Source organism: Thunnus albacares, chromosome 18 (genome assembly GCF_914725855.1).
Source record: "Thunnus albacares chromosome 18, fThuAlb1.1, whole genome shotgun sequence".
In the NCBI taxonomy this organism is placed as follows: Eukaryota; Metazoa; Chordata; class Actinopteri; order Scombriformes; family Scombridae; genus Thunnus; species Thunnus albacares.
The window spans coordinates 7,655,032-7,679,623 of record NC_058123.1 but is presented as its reverse complement, the minus strand read 5'-3'; the positions used below and the strand labels follow the sequence as shown (position 1 = coordinate 7,679,623).

At 37.9% G+C, this 24,592-nt stretch overlaps 1 protein-coding gene across 2 annotated transcripts in view; it reads left to right on the top strand.

Annotated features, from left to right (window-relative positions):
- LOC122968703 (netrin receptor UNC5D-like) overlaps positions 1-24,592 on the top strand; it is a 180,896-nt gene that overhangs the window by 138,604 nt on the left and 17,700 nt on the right. For both annotated transcript variants that reach the window (XM_044334108.1, XM_044334109.1), the window contains 8 exons: positions 210-313; positions 11,472-11,646; positions 13,752-13,919; positions 15,453-15,617; positions 15,942-15,974; positions 19,189-19,374; positions 22,292-22,441; positions 23,599-23,817. In XM_044334108.1, coding sequence (XP_044190043.1) covers positions 210-313; positions 11,472-11,646; positions 13,752-13,919; positions 15,453-15,617; positions 15,942-15,974; positions 19,189-19,374; positions 22,292-22,441; positions 23,599-23,817 — 1,200 coding nt within the window. The remainder of the gene's footprint in view (positions 1-209; positions 314-11,471; positions 11,647-13,751; positions 13,920-15,452; positions 15,618-15,941; positions 15,975-19,188; positions 19,375-22,291; positions 22,442-23,598; positions 23,818-24,592) is intronic.

Genomic DNA, 24,592 nt, shown 5'->3' with positions numbered 1-24,592 from the left:
TTGATACCAGACTGACCTTGTTGTCCCTGCAAAGGTTATTCCTCTTCAAACTGGTGGCATGATTTTGTTGAAGGAATAATATTTCCATGTCCATGTATGTATGTGTGAAGGGAGAAGGTCACACATGAAACAGGGACTATTTTAGTGTGCATCTTTACGTGCTCCTTCATGCTGTTCTTTAATGCAAGTTGTTTATTCTCCTCCCCTAGATCTGAGGAAGAACTTTGAGCAGGACCCCCAAGGCACTGAGGTGCCTCTGAATGGCATGATTGTGTTGCACTGTCGTCCCCCAGAGGGAGTGCCTGTGGCTGAGGTGAGGGCTTCTTGCACTTCAAACAAGTAACATTTTCTCCTGTGCTGCCTGGAGAGGAGCAGTCACCTGTCTGCTTTACTTACAGTGTAACTGTGTTTTCACCATACAACGTTTTGTTACTCCCCAGCCGCAGCAGTCGCAGACACATCTATTTTTCTCTTCAGTTTTAGTATAAGCCAGAGCTGCAGTTGATGAGCTGCAGACGCCATTCGTTTGGTTTCTCGGGCTCACTCTGCGCCAGTTAGAGTGATCATTCATATACTGGGAGTAATATCTATCCGTGTGCATTGCTGTGCTCTCTGCTATGTTCTCTGGTAAAAGGATGTACAGCTATGACTTATTTAGATGTCATGTATTCATTTCACTCACTATCGTTCCCCGTCTCTCGCTGTGTGCTCTGTGTGTGTGCATGTGTGTGTGTGTGTGTGTGTGTGCGTCTGAAAGCGAGAGCCTGTCATTGCCATTTTAATTTTTACTATGAATATAAAATGAGGCTCTCACGGACAGTCCTGGTGAATGGTGAGTGTTGTGCTGCGCTCTGATGTTGAGTGGATGTGGACTTTCATGTGGAGGCTCTGTAGGCAGATATGTCAATATCAAAGCGTGTGTGCCCAAGCATCTGAAGCTTTGCATTTACTTAAAGGCACAGCCCGTGATCCATACGTAAACAAAGTGACAGCCCTACCAGCAAGTTTCAAAGCGCAGGACTGGAACCCTGCTATTACTCCCGAATTGATTGACAGATGCTTACATACACTGACTAATGAGTTATTAATGTTTGATGAAGCTAATGGTTAAAGCTATGTTTACATCAGTAATATACGTAAACACAGCAGTAAAACAAGAAAGAGCTAGCTTTCAGTTTTAAGGGTACTTGAGGGGGTTCACATCCATTTTCATCTGTGCAGGACTCATGGCTGTTTTTATACATGGTTCTCAAATTTTAATGGCATGGCAATGATCCTAAACATATTACTTTAAGCACCCATAGAAAAACAGACTATAAATTATTAATCATTTAGAACCAGTTCCCATTCATAACTGGATTTTTTCAGGCATAGACAGGTGTTTCGAATGCTTTATCTACCCCTGTTTCCCTGCACGAGGACGGACTATTAAAAATAATCTTGATATTACGCACAATCAAACAACTAACTACAGCCTCAAAATGACTATGAATCAACACCTGTCACGGTGTCAACAAAAAATGCTTCACTAACACGGGATTTCGTGGGAGGATTTGTGGGCTTATTGGATTGAATTGCAATGTGTAAATGAGTAGAAAACTGGTTATTTCAGCATAGATCACTGAAACTGGTATTGGTACTGGTATTATGAGTTTCACAGTCTTCTGTCTGAACCCTGGGTCCTTCCTCATGCAGCTTTAATGGCTGCACCAATTTAGGGCTGCTAGGTTTGTTTTTTTTTAGCTGGTAATTAAAGTATTTGCCTCTCTGTTGTGGTGTCTAATGATATGAGGATTGTTTTGTTTTGGCTTATATTTTTATATTTTTTTATAATGTTACAGCTGAAAATGAGTACAAAAAAACATTGTTAGCATTAGCTAGCTCACTTAACCTAAGTGAATGCAGGAAACAGGATACTTAGTAGTCATTTTTTCCTCCATTAATCATAAATTTGTGCATGGAACAGGCACATTCCCACTGAAAATTTAGTGTTTTACCTTGTTTGAAAGAATTTTGTTTTGCTTTCACAAAGTCTAGCTTGAAATACCCTTTGATCAAAAAGTATTATTTATTATTATTAAGTATTATTTTATTATTTATCATTGATCAAAAAGTATTATTTATGCTTTTTGCAGATGGTATCATTATTTTTCTTTAAACAAATGCACAAATATCAGACCAACATAGATGAATGACAGCTCCATTACACGTTTTTCAGTGTTCAGACAAGTCAGTAAATTAGTTTTTTTTTTTAGGGCTAAACTTTACTTGTTGAGTCACCTGACTTAAATCCAACTGAGCATGTAGACGTTTTACTTGCTACAGGCTAGACTGGAACCAAAAAGCCTCTGAAACAAGAAGTTAACAACTACAAAGAAGACTGCAACACAGATGTGATAGAGCATCACTTGGGAATACAGCAAGTGTCTGCTAACATCTGTAGACTTCAGACAGTGTTTGATTGAAAAGGATTTTTACCAAACACTTATGTTAGCTTGTTTAATGGCATTTGATCCCCTAAAATTGGAGGACTATACAAAAAGGGTTAAAAATGTAACACTGCTCATCTTAAATTCAAGCTGAAAGTCAGCACTTGAGTGTAAATAAACCTAAAATTTATACAACAGAAACCTTTTCTCCGACTAGCTGCATTATTGGATCTGTATTGTTATAATAAAACATTGATCACCAAGAAAAATGTAGACTGGGCCTTTAAGATTCCTTAAAGATGACAGTGGACTCCTTCCAAAGCACACATAATGCACGTGAAACTGTGTTTGTGCATTTTGTGTGTGTGTGTGGTGTGTGATGAATGATTCAGCTCACACAAATGGAGCATCGGTGTACCATGAGTCTCCCCCATGCATTGTGGTCATCAAATAGGCAACTCCTCATGCATTCATTAATGTGACTCCAACTAACAAAGAGAATGGTAATAGTAAATAATGCAGGGACAAATCCAGCTCCCTCTAGTACTTGCACCGGGGAAAAAACTCACATCCAGAGTTGGGGATGCGGCTGTACTTTTCTCTTTTCATGACTTTAGGCATTGCTGAAAGGTTAAAGCCTTTTTTTGTAACCAGCTCTGTGAAATTTGGCTCAGAGAGAAGCTGAGGCTCAGCTACAGTTTAGGTTGAAGGAATTGAGGTCATGATGCAGCGTGATCTGCTGAACTGTATTTGTATTCTGCAGCGTATTTATTTTGGTCATGACATTTATTTGAATCTTTCATACTTCTGCAATTTGCAAGGGATCCTGATGGAAATTAATACACGTGATGTTTAGGAAATGCGAACAGTTAATTTTTGTGACTGACAATAAATGCTCAGTTGACTACATGCAAATGAAATGAGCTCCAACTTTGCATGCCGTTTTAAGACACAAACGCTGTACAGCCGACTTTACAGCTTGAAATCCCCTTATGTCACTGCTCTGCTCATGTTCTCAGAGGCAACACTAACAGTGTGAGAGAGAAGAACTTTATCCGCATCTCGCTGTAACTAAGCCACCCGGGAGTTTACTGGGCTGCTGTGCAGGATGTTAATGAAAATCAGAGAATGCCATATTATCTGTCCCAGCAGTGATAGAGGCAATAATCTGTGCACACTGTTAAGTCAGACCACAGAGAATATATCATAGTAAAACAGCTTAAGTCTGCTTCAGTTTATTGGTGACAAGAGTCAAGATGGCCAAATCGTTTCAATTGGCTCCACATTTTATAGACAGAGAGAGAGAAGTTTAACCTTAATCCTACCGACTGGGGTACCCGCAGACCCTAGAGATATACTGTTTATCATATCTCACAGGTGCTTTATTCTGTCATTACAATTTTTCATGACTTTGTCAATTAGTTTGTTCCTAATGACCTCATATCATTGTTTTCTGTTTCTGTTTTAATTAGTGCTTTTTAAAAAATACCACTGTATCGGGGTCCAGGGGGACCCCAGTCAAAAGCACCCAATTGTGCCTATGCAGCTTTAATAGAAGGAACTATTTATTGAGTTCACGTTTGCCAATTTAAAATATCACACACTATCGGGGGGGTAGGGGCTCTCTGTCAGTCATTTCAAAGGCTTTGTGGAAAGATTGTACTCGGGATAAAAGCTGCAATTTGTATTAAAGGAAAGTATATATTTTAGTTTTACACAACATGCAAATAACCTTTAATTTTTCTAAAATAATAACAATCTATTTTGTTTTGGGGTTTTTTCAGATGACATCAATTACAGTACTAATAATGTTTTGCGAAGAAATAAGTTAACATTTCGCTATGATGGTTGTTTCTTACAGTAGTTTATTCTCGGGGTCTTCAGAGACCTCAGTCAGAAGTCCTTGTATGTTAAATATGTTGGTAGGATTACTGACTGTGATAAAATAATAATAACACATGCAAAGAGTCAGAGATCATTACGGCTATGCTAATGAATGTAGCTCTAAGAAAACAACAAGAGAACCATCAGAAACTAAAAGACATAATAACTGTCTGAGATTACACATTGTATTTTTGAACTTGCTGGACAAAATTTTGTTGTATTGCAAAGCAATAGTAGATCTCCTGAGCAGCTGTCAATATTGCATAATATTTTGACAAACATCTATAGTACTCAGCAGTACGATTAGATTAGCTATGATCAGATGGTTGTTCCTAAAAGAAATAAATTGTACGAAGACATTTTTTCCCAACATCATGGTTAATTCACAATCAAAATAGCTGTTACTACGTGGCCTATTTTATCACTCCAATGTGTGGCTGCAACTAACAACTAAAATTCATTATCAATTAATCTGCAGATTATTTTTCTAGATTAATAGATTCATCGTTTTGTCTGTAAAATGTCAGAAAATTGTGAAAATTTTGTAATTTCCCAGAGACCAATGTCATAATGTATCTTGCTTTATTAAGATATTCAGTTTACTGACACATATGACACCTTAAAGTTTCAAATCCTCACATTCCAGAAACTGCAACCAGTAAATATTTGACATTTTATCTTAAAAAATATTAACGATTATCAAATTATCAGAATAGTTAATTTAATTTTCTGTTGATTGACTAATCCATCAATCATATATTGTTGCAGCTCTACTCCAGTGTATTGAATAACTGATTTACATTTGGAGATACTGTATTTTTCAGAACCTAGAAAGAGATTAGTTCATCCAGCTGGAGAAACAGTTCATGTTAAAGTCCAAAAACTGTCAAACATCTGTTGTACAGCTACGGAAAATTCAAAAAACTTAGCCAGCCCTTAATGAGTGACTGTGGCTGGCTTGATACACCTAAAAGTTTAGTGGTGTAAAGGAAAAAAAGGTCTCCAATAACTTCAGAAAAAAACTGTTTTACAATCATTAGCCCCACATTAACCGCCCAAGTATTCTTTACCAAGTGTAATTAATCATCAAGCCTCTCATCCAAAGTCATTTGAAGTGCTTAAAATGTAATTATTCAGTGATAAACATTACATTTCCAGAGACGGTGTGCAGATAAACCAAGGACACGACAAGGGTTTAGCCACCCCCGCCTCTAGAATATGCTGCTGTCAGATTTCGAGGGCTCATTTGTTTAATGTGATTTCATGAAAGTCATTGTTGCATTGAGAAAAGGCCATATATGACTGAGGGAAGGCGGGGAGGTTGGAGGCATGAGGGAAGTGAAAGGAGGAGGGCGCTTGCTAATGAAACTCAACCTTAATTGAATCAGATGGAACAAAACCTACTGCAATGCTTTGTCTTCATGTCGCTTTCACTTCCCATTTAAATGATTGTAAATGTAGGTCATTACATTTGCTTTCAGTGTCTGATGCAGGGAGGAATTGGTATGACTTGATCAGGACATGCTTTTTTGTGTCGAGTTTATGATGGTTACCTTTTTGAAAATAAACACGGAGTGCTCCGGGCCTCTCGGCTTTCTCATCTCAGCATCTTCAAACAGCTTGAAGCTATCAGAAAAATGAAACTGCGCAGTGGTTCATGGACCGCTATTTGATGCTGCTTTCAGTACATCATGGGTTCATTTCGTTTGGTCTCTCTCTGCTGTGGCTGGAAATGAACTGTTACTAAACAAGACAAAAGTTACAGCGGAAAACTTTCAGAGGGATGATTCTCTTTGAGGATTTCATCAACGATCAGTTTAACTTAGCTGTTGTTTAATGGTCAACATAGTGACCTTGACACCACATAACCCCACCCCCAGAAGACTGCTGTAAGGCCTGGTCGGCTGGGTTAGGTGTGGTGTAGTTCAACACCGGTTGCTGCTATCTAAGTGGAACAAATTTGCCAATTAAGCAAATCCGTTTCCTGTCCTCCCCAGGCACTGGCTTATCGGGCTCATTTGAGCCTGTCCTGTCCCTGCCTTCTCATCAGCATGTGCATCTCTCTATCACTTTCCCCCGAAGGGGAGACTCTAAGACCGACACAGAATGCAAATTACACTCTGGGTTTATACACTTCCTGCAGCTAACACTAGAAAAGAGTAAAGGAGGGGCAGACAGAGAGGGAGATTAATCAAAGCAAGAACATGAGACAGAAAAACCAACCACAGTACAAGACAATTATTTTAATTTACTTTGGTGTAAGAATTCCTGAAGATAAGTCCTCCAAAAAAAAAAATGGAAAGACACCACCAAACAGATTTCACATATTGTATTCCTACAATCATAGAGCAACTAGAGAGGAAATGATGAAATCGGTTACATTAAAGAAGACAAAAACTGAGGCTGTAGACTGGTTTAAAGTTACACTGTTCTACATCTACTGTTGCAACTTTTACACAAATGTTGAGCTCATTTGCTCTTTACAACAACGTGATTAGGAATCAGGTTCAAAAGTATTCATGGTTTCCAATCGAGGTTTCCATTTCTTAAAAGTAATTCTATTTTATTTTTTCATGAAATTGACTTTCTGAAATGGGATATTACTAAGGCGGTTCTAAAAAAACGTATTTTTATTTTGGGGTGGCGGCAGCAGGAGCCCTTCATCTTTGTCTATGAATACACAGAAAACACACATGGTATTTTTGAAAGTGTATGCACATATGCAGCAAACATACAAAATGTTTGTAATATTTTGAAATAACAGAATAACACACACAAGCTGATTTAAAAAAAAAACAAAGCAATAAACATAAAAGTAGTACAAATGAAGACGCATAACAAACAATAATATATATACAGCATATACTAGATATACTTTACTTGAGTATTTCAGTTTTATGCTGTTTAATATTCTATTTCACTGAATTTCAGAGGGAAATTTAGTTAGATAATTACATAATAGTTACATGAAACAAATGATAAGCTTCTAAAATACAAGTTAATAATTGTTAAAGATTGAACCGATGGTTCCCGACCTTGTGACAAAAAAGCTGTCTAGTTGGATTCTTATCATGTTTCAGATGTGTTTGAGTTGTTTGCAGCTCCACCAAAGAATGATTTCCACTCTAAACGTCTAGTATAACTGTATATGAAGTAGTTAAAGCTTCACATGCACCAGCTACAACAGTAAAATGTTGCTTATATACTGATGCATCAGTATTAACTACTACTAATCTAATAATGTCATACTACTTACTACATTTTTCTGATAATGTTTTTGTTTACTGGGGAGGATTTTGAGTGATTCTGTTAAACAAGTATTTTTACATTAATGTATTTATACTTTTATTTACAGTAAGTAAAGGATCTGAATACTTCCTCCACCACTAACAGCCACAGTACAAAACACTGCTGATACTGGGAACAAGGACACAAAATGTCAGAGACACGTAAACATCCTAAACAATTCAACAGTATTGCAAAGCAGATGACTGAATGATCCTTAGTAAAGGGCAGATCAATACCGCAGTAATCAATATTTCAACACTCAAACGCGGCTCATTTGTTATTGATACCAGCTAAAAAGGATTGATTAGAAAGTTGTTGTCTTTTATAAGGGCGGTTGCACGATTCTGGAAGACATAAATGCACTCAGACAGCACGTGTTTGTTCCATTAAACAGACCCTGGCGACAAAAGGATCCCAGTAGTGCACAGCGCAGGCATCCTCCTGCAGTCTGTTTTTGTAAACTTAGCAGTTAGGAATCGATTTTATTTTGTTTTTTTTATATTACACTTATTATTATCTTTCTTGTTAAGTATAAAAGTTCATATTTTATGTTGTTTTATGTTGTTGTGCACCACATTTGTGGTGCAGGTGTTGTGCAGGTGTTACAGATAATTCAACTTAAAGGTAATACAGTCATGTATTTGTTGTATTGTATTCTATTCAATTGTAAGGTATTCCTGTTTCTGTTCTATCTGTATTCCTGTTACTATCTACACTGTAAATGAGATGAAAAAAAAACTTCTCTGCGTTGCTCTAATAACTGATTAATGAAAAATTGCTGCATAATAGACAATAGCTGTACATTCATCCAGCTAGTTATTTTTTCCTTTCTACCTTGTGATAGAAATGAGTTTTGTCATTGAAGGAAATGTTTTATGTAATACAGTGTAGCCCGTCGCATTTACTTCTACCGTGTATTTCCTGAGGTGACTTATTATCCACTAAAGGTTGAAATATATTTAATTTACTCAACATAATGGTTAAAATCTAGGTACCTGTCAAGTTTAATCTCAGCGCTCCTCTATAAATATGCATCCCATCTGAATATGTGTTGAGAGTGAACAAAGGGTTGAGGGTTAATTTTCAATTCAGTGAATTACCCACGATATTACACCATTACATTTTATAGAGCAGCCTGCTGCCTGCAGGAAAAATTTAAGAAAAATTTTTTCTTAAATAAATGAAAGTGAATTTCAAAGTAATTTGATGTCTTACAACTTAAATTACTTATATTACTTATATAACTTGATATGCAATGTGTGTGGTCACAGAACTGACCTCACAGCTCTGAACGTATATAATTATATAAGTTCTTCTTATCTAATAGTTGGTGACAAATAGCTTCATCGCCATTTAATTAATGTGACCTTTTCTCACATCACCGGCAGTTAAGTAAAAATACCCTGCAATTTTATTTAGAGTGATAAATGTGAAGCAATAAAAGACTTCAAGAGCTGAAGTATGAATTTTCCTCTTAATGTAATTTTGTTTCTTGTATAACAGTAGATAACCTGTGGTTCAGTTCAAAAAAAAAAAAAAGTTCATTATCAGCACAGCTTCTAAACACTGTCTGTCGGTGACATTAGAGATGCCTTTGAGATGTTTTTTTTTTTTTCTTTTTTGAATACTGCAGACAATACACAAATGTGACCCTGTTAAAAACAACAGAGCTCACCTCTGTCATCTTTCGGGCTGTTGTATTTTCAGTGAAGGTGATTAAGTACAAACCCCCTACTTGTCAAGGTTAATTCCCTACTTCTCAGATACTCTCAGGACCACAGTCAGTTAGTAGAAAGTAAACTTTGTGCAATCAGAGGAATTTACTTTATAAGACTATACAATCTCTCAGACAGATAGATAGATAGATAGATAGATAGATAGATAGATAGATAGATAGATAGATAGATAGATAGATAGATAGATAGATAGATAGATAGATAGGTCAAGAAGGAGAGTGTCAGTGCTTGAAGCAACATACAAGAGTATAATGTGATTGTGTGAATAATCCTTTAAAATGCAGTGAGGCATGAGCATAGTAATCGGTATGATGAAACCATGAGATAAGGGTGAATTTTGTATGATTAAACTAAATATTTTCACTGTTTCTCCACTATGGAGAGTTGAAACTGACTGCTTGCATAATTGAGTAGATTGATGTTAGCAGCTGTGGAGAATGTAATACAGCGCGGACAGCAGCACGGAGGTTGATTAGACACTGCAGGTGTGAAATGGTGAGAAGCTAAAAATGAAGAAAAAGGATTGATAGGATGACCGATGCAAGCTACCAGTGGTCGGTTGGGTTGTCTGGAGCCAAATGATGAAAAAAGTTAAATTAAAGGCACATGATGAAAGACTTCTTGGGCCATCAAAAGGAGAAAAAAAAATAAAACGCTTGTGACAACATGACTCCTGATTTATTGATTTCCCAGCTCAATTTTTTCATCCAGGGTGCTTCGAAAGAGCAAAGCAATCTCTGAGTTTGTTGGCTGTTGTTATATTCCCTCGGCAAATGGACACTCACCACAAACACACACACACTCGTGCACACACACACATACACACACACACACACACATACACACACTATAGTACAACCCCATGCACAAACACATGGAGCTCCCAGTGGGGCGGAGTTTTTAATCCTCAAATACACTGCCATAAATCAAACTCCACTCCCTCGTGCCCCGGCTCGTCTCTCTCAATGAAAAGCTCAATCCAGTGGCACATTAATAGCAATTTACAGGGGCAGTCATGCAAGGAGAGGAGCATCAACAGAGCGTCCTTTATTTTGTAATTCCTTATTACTTGCACTCACTACACGGCCTCGGAATTGGTAACAGCAGAAGATGTGACCTACCTACTGCTACACTCCCTCTGAGGGGATGTCAGTCTGTTATACTATTCCCCAAAACCCCCCGGTCTTGTAATCAGAATGTGTCCCCTCACTTATGCAGCAGAGATATCATCTTAATTCTACGCTTTCTTCTTCATGTAAAAAAAAAAAAAACAACAAAAAAACTGGTGCATACATTACCCACAATGCAACTCGACTGCAGAGAGTTTGGTCAGATATACATATTTATTATTCTAGTAGCGGTTAATGTAGTCTCAAGCTGCTAGCACAAGGAACAAGGAAAGCTCAATCAAACAGAAATTGTGATATGATTAAAAATAATACATCCAGTATTTGTATTAAAAAGGAAAATGAACGGCCAAATTGGAGTAATCTTAAGTAAATTTACCATAACTATAACCTTGCAATTGAGAATGCGTGAACTAGTTAGCGTTAGCAAACAAGCACAGAAGTTGAAACTAAAAAAGTTAAAAGTAATGGATAAGCAATCGAAATAGTTTGCTTAAAATAATTGATAAATGGCTATATGTTTATATGAATAAAATGTGACAGTATCCACTTTTACATAATTAAAAGTGTTAAATAACATCCACTTTATAATCCATTCATAATAAGATATCAGAGTGTTGCAAATGAAGGGGTACTTGAGCTCATCTGATAGGGCTGTAGGGGTGCATCAGATGGAAAAAGGTTGGAAACCACTGATGTAAACAACTGCATTACCTCTTAATACAAAACTCAACAGAATTACAGTGTTCTTAGCACAAATAAACATAAATCATTGTTATGAGAGACTCATACCTGAAAAGGGGAGTATTTAGCATTTAGCTCCCCCTGCTGTAGCCCCCAGGTCACTACTGTCACTACTACTGTATCTGGTGTTGGGGTGATAATATAACCTTAAAAAATTGATATCAGACCACTAAGCTACTTAGTAATATTTGGTCTATTGGAGCACTGATCACATTATTCCATATGTTACATCTTCAAATGTGTTTATGTCTACCTGTTTTCAGGTGGAGTGGCTGAAAAACGAAGAATCTTTGAGCTCTGACGGTGTCATTGATACAAGAGGCGACCATAATCTTATCATCTCAGAAGCCCGCCTCTCCGATTCAGGAAACTATACTTGTGTTGCCAGCAACATTGTGGCCAAGAGACGAAGTGCCACAGCTACTGTTGTAGTCTACGGTAAGTCATTAAACTCCAGATATACTTTCTTTTATTATTTTTCAAAAGAAAGTCTGTGTGAAGTCAGATTCTGTCTCAGCTAAAAAGGCATAGAGGTGGAATTCTTTAGATTTGCAGAAAAAAATGATCAAAACAATGTCAAACAGCTTTCTTGCTTGTATCAAAATATAACTTTCCACTACATAAGTAGACAGTCAAATTGGCACCTCAGCCAAATTTCCAGAAGTCATTAATATAGAAGGCTGCTCAACCACAGCATGTGGCTTTTTTCATACAAGAGTCTAATGAGCAGGTAATGGGCAAGTGATCCCTCATGTGTAAAAACAAGGAGACACAGGCAATATTTACAAGAACTCAATTATTAATGATGGAAAGGCAGTGAGGTGGGCTGTCACAATTCCCCGGCTTTCATCTGCCAGCTCTAAACACCTTTGTATAGCTGCAGGCCAGCACACTGTTTTCAGCATTTTTATAGCCCTGTAGAGAGCTCTGCCGAGGCAAAAAAGAGAATAAGTGAAATTATAATGTCATGCTAGCACCACCTTCTTACACACTAGAGGAACACCTCATTAATTGTGTTTCATTTTTCTGATGTTTCATTCTGTCATTTTTTTATTTTTTCAGAGATGGCATTTAGCTGTTCATGTGATTCTTTCTGACACTTAGTTGTTGAGGCACATCAATCATTAAAGACCCCCTCAAGGCATGTTTCAAGATATTCTGCTTTGAATAAAAATTGTGTCTAATGTTTTTTTTCCTTAAAAAAAAGTTCAATTACCTTGTTAAAATCCTTAAAATGACAACTTACTCATTCTCCCTCATTGAAAAATACAAAATCTATGAATATGCAAATCTTGTTCATTTCAAAAGTTTAACTGCTGGAAACAAGATGTCTCCTACTTCCCTGAAAAGTTCATTCTCACTGTATGTGCACTTAAGGCTTCAAGTTTCTAAATCAGACTTGTTGTGACATTTTCAGACCTGCGTTTTTCAGTCCAGTTGAGTCAGATTCTGGTTCTTTTCCCCTCGGTGCAATTCAGTCAGACAGGTCTGACCGCTGCAATCATACTCGGTTGCAGATCAAAACAACCATACTGAGACCCTTTGAGGAAGTGGTCTCATTCGGGTCCCAAACAAACTCTGGAGCGGTTGGTTTGTGGTGGGAATGTGATCCAACCTCTGTCCAACTCAACCACTAGGTGTACTCAGCAAGTTTGAGCTAAATGGCTCCCGTAGCCAAGCAAAATGAACAATTGCTAGTAGCTAGCCGGAGAATGAACCGAGGTCTGACCAGGACTAGCACAACAAGGAATATTGCATTTGGCCAGAGGACCTTCTTGCTTCCACCACACACATCTTCTGACCAGTGAGCGAAGTCAACGTTCCCACATGGCATTCGGTGATGCATTTTGGTTCGCTTGGATTTTCCTCTGTGTGAAAAGAAAACAAACCAAGGGTAAAATGCACCAAGTTTACCGACTCATCCACTGATTCAGACCAGAGCAAACAAGCTATAGTTTTGAAGTTGTGATGTCACAAATCATGCACGTATGGTACATGTATTAAAACTGAGATTTAAGGTGAAACACAGAGAAACTTTCCCTCTTCAGCAGATGAATATGAAAGCAGCCTTCTAGTGTCAAACTCTGCTTATACATCATCCTGCACAGTGAAGCTCAAACATCCAAGAAAAGTAACAATAAGAAAAACACATTTCTGAGTGTAGGGGGACTTTAATTTCCATAATCCTAATGAAGTCTCTGACAGGCTTACTATTCCCAGTAGCCCCAGACAGATATACAGTAGTGGAATACTAGTATTTCTTCCTCTCCTATGACAGCAAAAGAGCTGATTAGTCAATCATATTACATTATTTCAGGCCTCAAATCAGAGGAAGAAGTGCGAGTTGATAGAAGGGAAGTCATCATTGATCATCCCTTTAAAGACAACCCTGTTATTTTTTACTGATAAGACATATATCATCGCCTTTGATTGAACCCAAGTGATTAAGTCTCTTGTGCTTTCTTTTCATGACTGAAAATATATTGTCAACTCCTGAATGTAGGCCAGTGTTCACATACATTTTCATTCTTTGGCACATACAGTGAATGGAGGCTGGTCATCGTGGACAGACTGGTCACCTTGTAATGTACGTTGTGGCCGTGGAGTGCAGAAACGTTCTCGCACTTGCACAAATCCAGCTCCTCTCAATGGGGGGGCCTTCTGTGAGGGTATGTCAGTACAGAAGAGCACCTGCAACACACTGTGTCCAGGTAAGCATACTGTCTGTGCACATGCTTAAAAATTTGCTGAAGAGTTTTTCGACTTTAAACCACCTTCCAGGTTCCAGTTAACGGTTCAACTAACAATCGAAAGGTTTACACAGTTGCTGGTTAAATATGCTTCAGTGGTGAATTCAAGGAATCTCTGAGATTTTAGATTTGGTGCTGGAAAGTATGTGGTGTTCATTGTGAAATAGGTTCTCCCTTGCATTAAAGGAATAGTTTGACATTTGAGGAAATTCTCTTATTTGCTTTCTTGCCGAGAGTTAGATAGCTGTTTAATTTAAAGCTATAGCCAGCAGTGGTTAGTTTAGTTTAGCATAAAGACTGGAAACAGGGGGAAACAGCTAGCCTGAGTAGTCTACTGGCACCTTTAACGCTCACTAATTAACAAGTCACAGCCTATCTAGTTTGTTTAATTCATACAAGAAAGTGTAAAAACAATTTGTGGTCTCAGAGTAATTAAATGCTGGGACTATTTCTTGGCCAGATGCAGTGACTTCCTGCAGATTTTGTTACCTTTGAGTAATAAAAGGCTGCTGTTTGGCAGCCAACTCCAGGAACTCCAAATGAACACATCAACGTGAAGAGGTTTCTCTCTGCTCACAAATCCATTTCCATGCAATAATAGCGTAATTGTGACAAAAAGGGAAGGCAACAAAATGGTCTCTGTGATTACCTGACAGAGTTTCAAGTATCTGTAAGTTGATTTTAATACCCAAAATTAACAGACAGCAGTGGCTGCCTGGAAGGTAGAAAATCAGTCTAAAAGCCCTCCTTTCAAGTAGTTACATTTCACCATAAATTCATTGCACATCTCTACTGCTGAGAGTGACAGTGGTTTGAATCTGAAATCTAATGCAGTGAAGCCTAAACAAGAGCAAATGATGAGAAAATGTGTGGAATATGGAGAGAGAGAGGTTTTAAAAAAGCAAACCAGAGAGAGAGAAACAAACAGCAGAAGCTTAGGTTGTGAGAGGGAAAGCTAAGCAGCAGTTCCAGTTATCAAGACTGCCTTGTAATCTGCTCTGCCTAAGTGTTTTTTTTTTTCCAGACAAGCCCAAATTTATGATTTCAACCGCAGCACCAGTATAAAGGAAAATGCTCATCAGGTTTAAGAAAAAAAAAAGTTATCAGGGGGAGGCAGTGCACTCCGGCAAACATTATCTCCTCTTTGCCAACTGCCTCCTTCTAAAGGATTCTTTCTCCGCATCAGAGTTTGAACATGAACGGGGTGCATTTGCGTTTAGATTAGCAGGAAGAAGGAAACCTTTAGAGCATTTGGAGATGGAAAGGAGACTTGATGGAGTATGGCATAAGCAGAGTGTCTTTTCACTCCAAGTCAGCAAGAAGGCTTCTTCTTCTTCTTCTTCATCTGAGGAAGAAAATGTTTTTTGTAAAGGTTGTGGTGCAGCTGATACCTCAAAGTGTTTTCTCATACAGTTCTAGGGGAATGTGAAATGAAATCTGTGTATGTGCATCCTTGTATTCTCTAAAAATGCGTATTTGTATCTTATGCCTCAGTGGATGGCGGCTGGGCAGAGTGGAGCGAGTGGTCAGTGTGTAGTTCAGACTGTGTGAAGCAGCGGAGCAGAGAGTGTACGGCTCCGGAGCCCAAACATGGAGGACGACTGTGTGACGGGGTGGCGTTGGCTACAGACAACTGCACCAGCGGCCTCTGCACACAGAGTGAGTAACATCACCAACAATGAGAAATATTTAGTCAAGAAACATTACTGTCAGTCCTACTATATTCATGTCATTACAGATTTACTGGTCATAATTTTTGGCAGTGTGGGCTACATCGTGATCATCATTAAAATCATGCTCATTACCAGCACCCTCATCCATCTTCATTATTCAACCGCTTACATAGTTAGTCCACATGCATAGCACACAGTGCACACAGGCATGGATATACACACACAAGTACACAACAGTAATTAAATAAACTTGTAGTAATCAAAAAGGTTATAGAGAAACTCAAATTCTGATGTTTCTCTGTCTTTGCAGATCGAAAGTTGCTACATGATGCTAAGCCACAGGGTGAGTTTCTCCTCAGCTTCAATTTCTTACTTGTGTTATTTTGGTAACACTTTATAAAACAGCACAAAATTATACAGTGTAATTTTGTTGTGTGAATCAGGTACTAATAGAATTCTCCTAAATGTAGGTACAGTGAAAGAAAACAAGACTACGAGGAACAAGGGAGTAACAACTGCGCATTTTAGAGAAAAGGAGAAATAAATTAGACTCTTTTGTGTTTACTGGGAAACAAAAACTTCTATTTGGGAATGATGGTGTTAACAACACTGATACTCTGCCCAACACTAGCCCACTACACAGCCTACCGGCTTATGTTCATTGGATTGACGACAGTGTGGTGCTATTCCTTATATTAATGGATGACGTGTAATTAAAGTGAATGCTTTTGCCCTTTGCTCATGGCAGTTATTAAGTTAAGATGCCCCAACAGAAAATCTGGTGTGTGTCTGACAAAAACTGCCACAGAGATATAAAGTTTTGTTGTAGAGAAGAACCTTTATCAGCTTTTATGTCCTGTCACAGTATAGCTTCAATAAACAATAAAGAACACAAACTGCATGTTGTCGTTTCACACGTTAACAATGATATGTCAGTTTTGTGTTCACAACTTTTGGCCCCTAAGTTGCTGAAGTATCAGTTCATGCAAGTTTAATGACGAGCGTAGTAATTATTATTTAAATTATTTTGAATTACACGGTAAGAAAATGGTATGCAGGGAGTAATAAAAAATATCTCGGTGGTTCTCTACTTGTTTTACTCTTTAATTGCACAGTAAGAACTAATAATGCATCAGTGCCCTGCCATCAGGAACTTGACCCATACATTTTATATGTTCTTCAATAAACCCTCCATCTGAACACTTTTCATTACCTCGCTGTACCCCCACAGTTTTTGTAGCATATCATAACTTTGGAAAATATATGGCATATAACATATATCCTATAATTACTTTATAGTTTCTGCATAATCAGCATTGTTAACACCATATATCCCAAACTTCAGTTTTGTCTCCCAGTACTGTACCCTGTAGATACCCAATAACACGTAGTATAATGAATCAATATAATTAATTTTTCCTACTGTACCTCCCTTTAAGTACCAGTAGGAACTAGCATCTGTACCTGATTCATACTACAAAATGACGCTGTGGCTGTATTATGAAGTTTTCCCTTAATGTTTATAGATATCATTGTCTAGCGTACAGTACATCCATGGCCTGGAAGAATACTTGATTCTGATTGGAAGAAGGTGTACAGCTATAACCACAGAGAATACTAGATTGTGTATTCCTCTGTTGCCTAGAGAGTGTTCATTATTTTAAGATTACCTCACTGCTCTTATTTAGTGTCATCGTCATCGTCATCATTATAAATCACTCATATTGTAGCTGGGCTGCTTACTTCAGCTGTTGCTAGGATACGCTGTCTACTATTTGTTGGAGTAGTAAAGTCACATAAAGACCACGGTCGACTTGAATAGTGTCAACACTAATGTTTTCATTGAGAACCCTGAAAAACCAAGACCTTATCAGAAGCCATTCAGTTGATTCAGCGTGGTTAACAGGCAGTTAGTGACAGACCTTTGGGATTTTACCCTGAGAGAAGCTATTGGCACAAAATAGCAATAAACATTACTTTAATGGCTGGCAAGTAGCCATGCTATAAGAAAGATAAATCACTCTGACAGGTGTGGTTATGAAAAATAACACAGTGTGCATGATTGTGAAATCTACTATACTTGAAATAGAGAGAAGAGGTATTGTCAGATATAAATAACTGAAATATCCAGGTATTTATTAACTTTAGTAACTTATCAGTTTCAAACAGGTTCATCTGTGTATTGCTAGCAGGAATTTAAGCAAATAAGAAAATAAATTATTTTCTGTTAAAAGCGTTTAATTTCCAGACTGGTTGTGATGTTTTTGGTCACGGAGTAGAAATTTCTGACTGGTAGTGGTTCAGAGGATTGTGACGGTTAGTAAGTGTTTTCTCCACCCTTGGCATCCATCCCCACTCTTGTAAAATTACATAAAGTATGTTGGATCATGTCAATTTCACTCTATTGAGTAATGAAAGAAAAATACTATTTACTAATTTCTGTGTCACAATTTATTGTTAAAATAAACCTTGTGGAGTTAATCTCTGTTGTGTGGGTGCAATAGTGTAAAAACAGTTACAATTCTATTAAATCACTACATATGATTGTTATTCCCAACTTTACTATTATTACCCTAGTTTTACTTCTGTGCCAATACACTGTAAATATCAACTAAAACTGTTATTTTTGTCTACATCATCCAGTGGTTTACCACATATCCATTATTTATGTATTATTGCTATGTAGGGTAATGGGCCATTTACATTTATTCATTTGGCAGACGCCTTTTTCCAAAGCGACAGTTATGTGTTCATAGCTGCTGTGTAGTTTGCGCAGTGAAAAATCAATTTGATACCTATTAAGCCACAGGCATATGTTCTCCTTACTTGTCCTTTAACACAGTTGTGTATTTTTGTTTGTCAGAACTGGGGGAAAAGAATGCAACCAGGCTGCCAAAACTTCCCAAGCCCTCAATTAACCTGCTACTGTAGCTGTTAATGCCGCTTTGCATATTTTGTCAGTTTCTCCTCGTTTGAGCTTTAGGCTACTTAGAGGATTTCTCAGCATGTCCTTTTTCAGCGCAGATCTCATTATCTTTCAAGAACAAGCTAGCAGGCACTTTATTTCCCACTCATTCTTTTTCTTTGTGGAGTTGGACGCCGCGGTACTGGTGGGACCAGATATAGCATAATCATTGCCGATGAGCTAATTTAATGAATTGGTGTTGTCACATTATCCCAGTGGAACGTAGAGTGCCTCCAACACCAGAGCCAAGTAGTGTTTGAAATGACAGTCAGGTGCTGGGTTGATTATAATCGCCTTCCTTCCGAGGTTCCTCATTAGTAGCTTTAACACTCCAGGATGGAACAACGAAGCTGTGCATCAGGAGGCAGGGCAGACAAGCAATAGAAAACAGAAAAAAAGGTAGACTTGCCTCCTATAAAAGTCTTTCACAACTTCAACTCAGCTGATATTCCTTAGCAACACAGATTTTTCAGTTTATTTCGGGAGAAAATGTCTCCTAGCTCCCTAATTAAGCGTGGTAGACTTAGAACACGAAAGCGAAAAGTCATTCAAAAAGATTCTCATCTCTCTTACTCACTCTTCACTTTCCAAGGTGTGGAGAACAGCAGTGATGTGGCCTTGTATTCGGGCCTTGCTGCGGGGGTGGTGACGGTGGTGCTGCTGATCGTTGCTGTCACTCTTTACCGGAGGAGTCAGAGTGAGTACGGCGTTGATGTCATCGACTCCTCGGCCCTCACCGGGGGCTTTCAGTCCTTCAGTTTCAAGACCTCCCGCCAAGGTGAGCCACTGACTCACTCACTACATGTCTTACAAATTAGATTTTCACTCAAATGCAGCATATGTGACAGAGCAAAAGGGATGAAAGAGTAATTTCATAATACTTGTAGTGGTTTCAATCACAGAGGGTAGATTCATTCTGTGTTCAGATCTTCAGGAAAAATGGCCCACTAGTTGTAATACTTCCTGTACTAATCATTGATGGAGCATCCTCCCATATTTGACTGTATACATTTGGAATATGTTGAATAGATCTCCAGTGTGGTGCATTAAAAAGTAAGTTGTGTGGTTAATTTTTAAGAGACTATTGCCGTGTTGAATGATTTAACTTATTAATTAAGATATGCACGCTGTTTGACTTTTACATAATTAGACCCAGCACATCCCATAAATCAGAATGGAGATTAAATGCACCTATCATTCCTGCAGCTTTATGGTAGCCACAGGTATTAAATCCACAAAAAGAGAAGGACCTCATGTAAGTATGTAGATCAAACAGTTGTAGATGACAATTTTGATTAAAATTAAATCTTAATCAGAAGCCAGCACAAACTCTGCCTTTATTCAATTAAAAATGTGTTTTGATGTGCATTTAAATTAGCATTAGATTAGAGATAATCTGAATTAAATCTATATTAAAATATCTAAGAGGCAAAACTAGGCACAAAATGTTCTTTGCACTTGACTTTGCAATAAGAGATTGTTAAAAACAGCCACCACCAATTGTACTTTGCCGCCTACTTTACATAAATACAACTTCAGCTGCGACACTACACCCACCTTGGCACAAGTGGGTTAATTTGGATTCACAAAATTACCAAACAGACATAAGTACAAGAAGAGCTGTCCTACGCAGACTGAAAATCCCATCAGGATCGCATTTTATAGATAGATAGAGCATCAAGTGTCTTTGCTGAAGCTATACATATATGTATGTTTGTTTATTTGGTGTGTTGGTATATCTTATAAGTGTATAAATTAAAATGTAGATTTATGACAGCAATTGTAATCATATTACCCCCCCAAACAACACCCTAGAGAATAATAAACCCTACCAAATAAAGTCTGCAGTTTTGCTTGCTAATACAGTGAGATTGCATCAACTCCAATAACAGTAACATACTCCTCAAAACATAAGACATTTACACAAATGAAGAAGGGAGACCAGACACAGGTCTAATTTTGCTGCTTGTCTATGTACAAAGATACAACACACACTCTCAGGTACCTAAATGCAGCACTAGACATCACCCGTATGGAGGAGAATGAATGTCCTTGTATTTAACTTAAACTACAGAACATGCAAGCAAGCCTTAAAGTTTTTTTATTAATATGTATTTATTTGTATATATGAATTATGCACATGTTTCTTTGTATTCTGATATAACTACATCAATTATTAAAAGTCCTTAGAGGCCAAATTGACTGTATTTAATTTTTTAGTTTGTTTACTTGAGCCTTCTGAGAGTCCTGCTGTCTCTGCACTAAGTGTCCAATAACGTACAGTATAAAACCTGATCCATAAAGCACACCATGCATTAATGCTTTATTGCTAACATCAGTATGCCCCAAGCAATAAACGTTCACTGAAAACTTATGGTTACAAGCACATTTCGTGTTGTAAACCAATTTACTATGAAACACTTATCAATTATTACTTAGATTTTCTTTACTAGTACCATAACTTAAGCAAAATTTTGGAGCAAATTGTGTCTCAGTGGAGTTGTGTGTCAGTTTGTGGCATTATAGGGTGTTTTGGTGTTATCTTTCATGCAACAAAGCTTCAATTAATTATTCATAACTCCAAAATTAAAAATGTAATTTATCAGCGTTTTTTGTTTTTTTTTCACTCAGCCCCCGAATGGAGTATTTGTGGTTCTGTGTCTCCAAACACAAAAACATCAGAGCTCAGAAGTGAGGTGTTCTTTGCCCCACAGATTGAGGCATATTTTTACAAGGCTGGCATTATGGGTCGCCACAGCAACAGCTCTCAGCAGGGCATCATAACGTTAATTTTGATAACACAGCAGGAGGCAGGGAGAGCTTTAATCTTGGTCCCTGCTCCACTTGATAGAGGGGCTAAACAGCCAAAAACTCCACAAAATCAGACATGTCCCCCCAACCACCCCCTTATGTGTTTCATTTTGCTACACACTGCTACAGTAGTTAGGCAGTAATCATTTCAACAATTCTTTTTTTGCAATCTCGTCCCTGTATCTGTATTTCTTTGTTCATTAAGAGAAACCACGCTGTTTACTTAGCCGTGTCTTCCACCGTCATTTCATGCTTGCTGAAAGAGCTGTCGATGAGTCATTAATCACAAAATAATTTCACCTTATAATAAACATATTTCTATGATAAACCCAGAAAAGAGAGGAAACTTTTCTGTGTTTCTTGATTGATTCATAAGGTACTGTATTTTAATTCTAATACAGCATACATACAAACTGCTACATGTATGTGACTGACTCAGTGCATCACTAGCTGTAACTACAGCAACACCCACCACACAACATAAAGAAAAATGTAAATATTCACACAATAAACTCAGTTAAGATATCCATATTTTAATTCAATGACAACATGTCAAGTTATGGTCACCGCATTTTTTTTAAACCACTATGACATCCTATTAAATCACTGACATCAAATTATAACATCAAATTAAATTACTACATCCCAGCTGTCGTCATTTGCCATTTGTCACTTTTAAGTGAGACATTGTTACAGTAAGGTATACGCCTGTCTTGTTTCCATGGTGATGATATTAAAGTAAAAAACAGCTGTCATGACATACCCTTTAGGTTTTTATTGTTGTTGACAGTTTGCAGTTTAAATTGGCACTGTAACTGTAATTGTTGTTTAAAGATGTCTAATTGCTGACAGTAATTAGCTTTTTTTATCTGTATGTTTTTCAGCAAACCCCCTGCTTATTAATTCGTCCATGCAACCTGATCTGACAGTGTCGCGTACCTACACCAGCCCCATGTGTTTTCAGGACTCCATTGACAAGGAGCTGATGGCAGAGCGCTCACTCCTTGACCCGTTGCCTGATCTCAAGGTCAAAGGTCAGAAAATAGAACTGTTTTGAAAGCCTAAGACTGTGGCAACTACTTTTGGAGAGGCGAGAATTACAGAGTAGACAAAAAGATAAATCTAGCCTGCCTTGAACCTGTTTTTCACATACAGAAAAAAATTAACTGACATCCGTTAGTCCATCTAACTTACAGTTTCTACGCTTGTCAATTTGCAGTACTTTTTTGGAACAATGAGTTCTCAGTTTCATACAGAGGTAGACAAAAGCAGGTTTCTCATTTCTAGTTGACAACAAAATGACAACTGCAGCTGGCAGATTTTATCGTTTATACCTAGCTAGCTAATTAAGATAATATTAGCTCCGTTAAGCTGTTGAAAACACTGCTGCTCCTGCTTACTTTTTAATGTTTCCAGCTCATTTGTTTTAAAATGAGAATTCTGTAAAAGGAGTCTTAAATATGCACTTAATGGTTACGTGACATTGTACTAAAATACTGAGGCTAAAGCTAAGTGTTCCTAGCAAAAAGTCAGCATCTTCATCAGTTGATGAATCATGTAAAAGAAATAGAAACATAATTTAGTTAGTCCTATAGTATAAAAGAATGGAGTTGTTGGAGTGCAAACCTCCCCAAATAAATACAAAGTAATGTAGTTAGTTAATCATATTGAGATATGCTCTTTGGCCTTGAAAGTAATGCTCAGTTGCTACTGTAGGTAGTAAGCTAGTTAGCCAGACAAGCTAACATTTGCAGTCAGCATTAGAGCAGATAAACACACAGTTTAATCCATTTCTTATACATCTACTTTTGTATTTTTGGTTTTAAAAAGGCTAAAAAAAACAGATGCCATCCTCCAAACCCTTTAAATTCAGATTATCACTCTTATTATGGCCACATGCACACTGCTTCACAATGTGGAGCCGTGTGGACATATTTTGGTTGCTAAGCTAAGAAAATTGTCGGTTGGAGAGTGATTTGTCGGTTGGGAAACTTTTGGCTACAGCAACATCATTGTGTCTCTCATAGTGACCATATGTCATTTTTAGAGGTATATTCAAAAGAGCTACAGGAGTTGAAAGACTGAGTTTACAATGCTGCCATATTCCTGTCAACGTTTCTCTCGGTCTTATATTTATGAGCTGAGTTTGTTGAAGTGCAACAAAATCACAGTTCCTTCAATGTATCTGTAGGGGTGACAGAAAGGGCAGAGTACCACGTCATGTCCCACCCTCAGACATTTCCAAGGGGATTGGCTCCAGACTTCAGAGGGGTTGCAGTGGGGACAACGCTTGGCAGAAGGGAAAAGAATCTTTTCACTCCACAAGTCACACTGACTCCTAGCAGGCCTCTCCACAAAGCTACTGCGGTGTTTGGCCATGCAGGAGGAAGGCTGGTGGTACCTAACACAGGTGAGTCCTCTGTGGGGTAATTACCATTTGATATGTTCAAAGGTGAAATTCTTTTGAGACAAAAACAAAACATCACACAGAAGCTGAAATCTGTAGGTTACACTATACACACTATACTAACTAACATTATACAGAGCATCAAGTGGTGCATTTTGAAAATGTCTGACCTTGTCATTGTTGGTCTGCCGTGAAAATGTCATCGATCCTTCCAAGTAACATGAACATGACTATATTATTTACTGAAGTGATGAAGTTAGACAGCATTGGCATTTTTAACCAACCCAAACATTTCGCAGAGTGTGAAGAGCATTAGTGAATACACACTTTTTGACATTTCACCAGATAAATTAAAACATAACGAATTACTTTAACTTACATTATGAAAAAAACATCTATGAGTGTATGTAATGTAAACCTGCGAAGCTCAGCCTATCGTATTATTCAGGCAACTCTTTCTCATGGCCTACATTCATCATCCTGTCCCTTGAGGGGCTTTATCTACTGCAGCGTAGATTGGCAGTAATTGTTTATCATACAGTAACGTGTTGTGTGTGTATGTGTCTAAGACAGACAGTCTCTGTGTATGTTTGTGACAAAGAGACCGCCGGCAGCATTGATTCACAAGGCCTCGGGGACTTGCCTCTGTCACCTTTTTCTGGGGCCGTCACCTCTCCGGCAGTCACCTTCGGTTAAGAGACCTGACAGTCGAGCAGGTGTGTGTGTCATATGTGTGAATTGCTGGCTATGTGTTGATCAGTTTTTGCATACCTCCTTC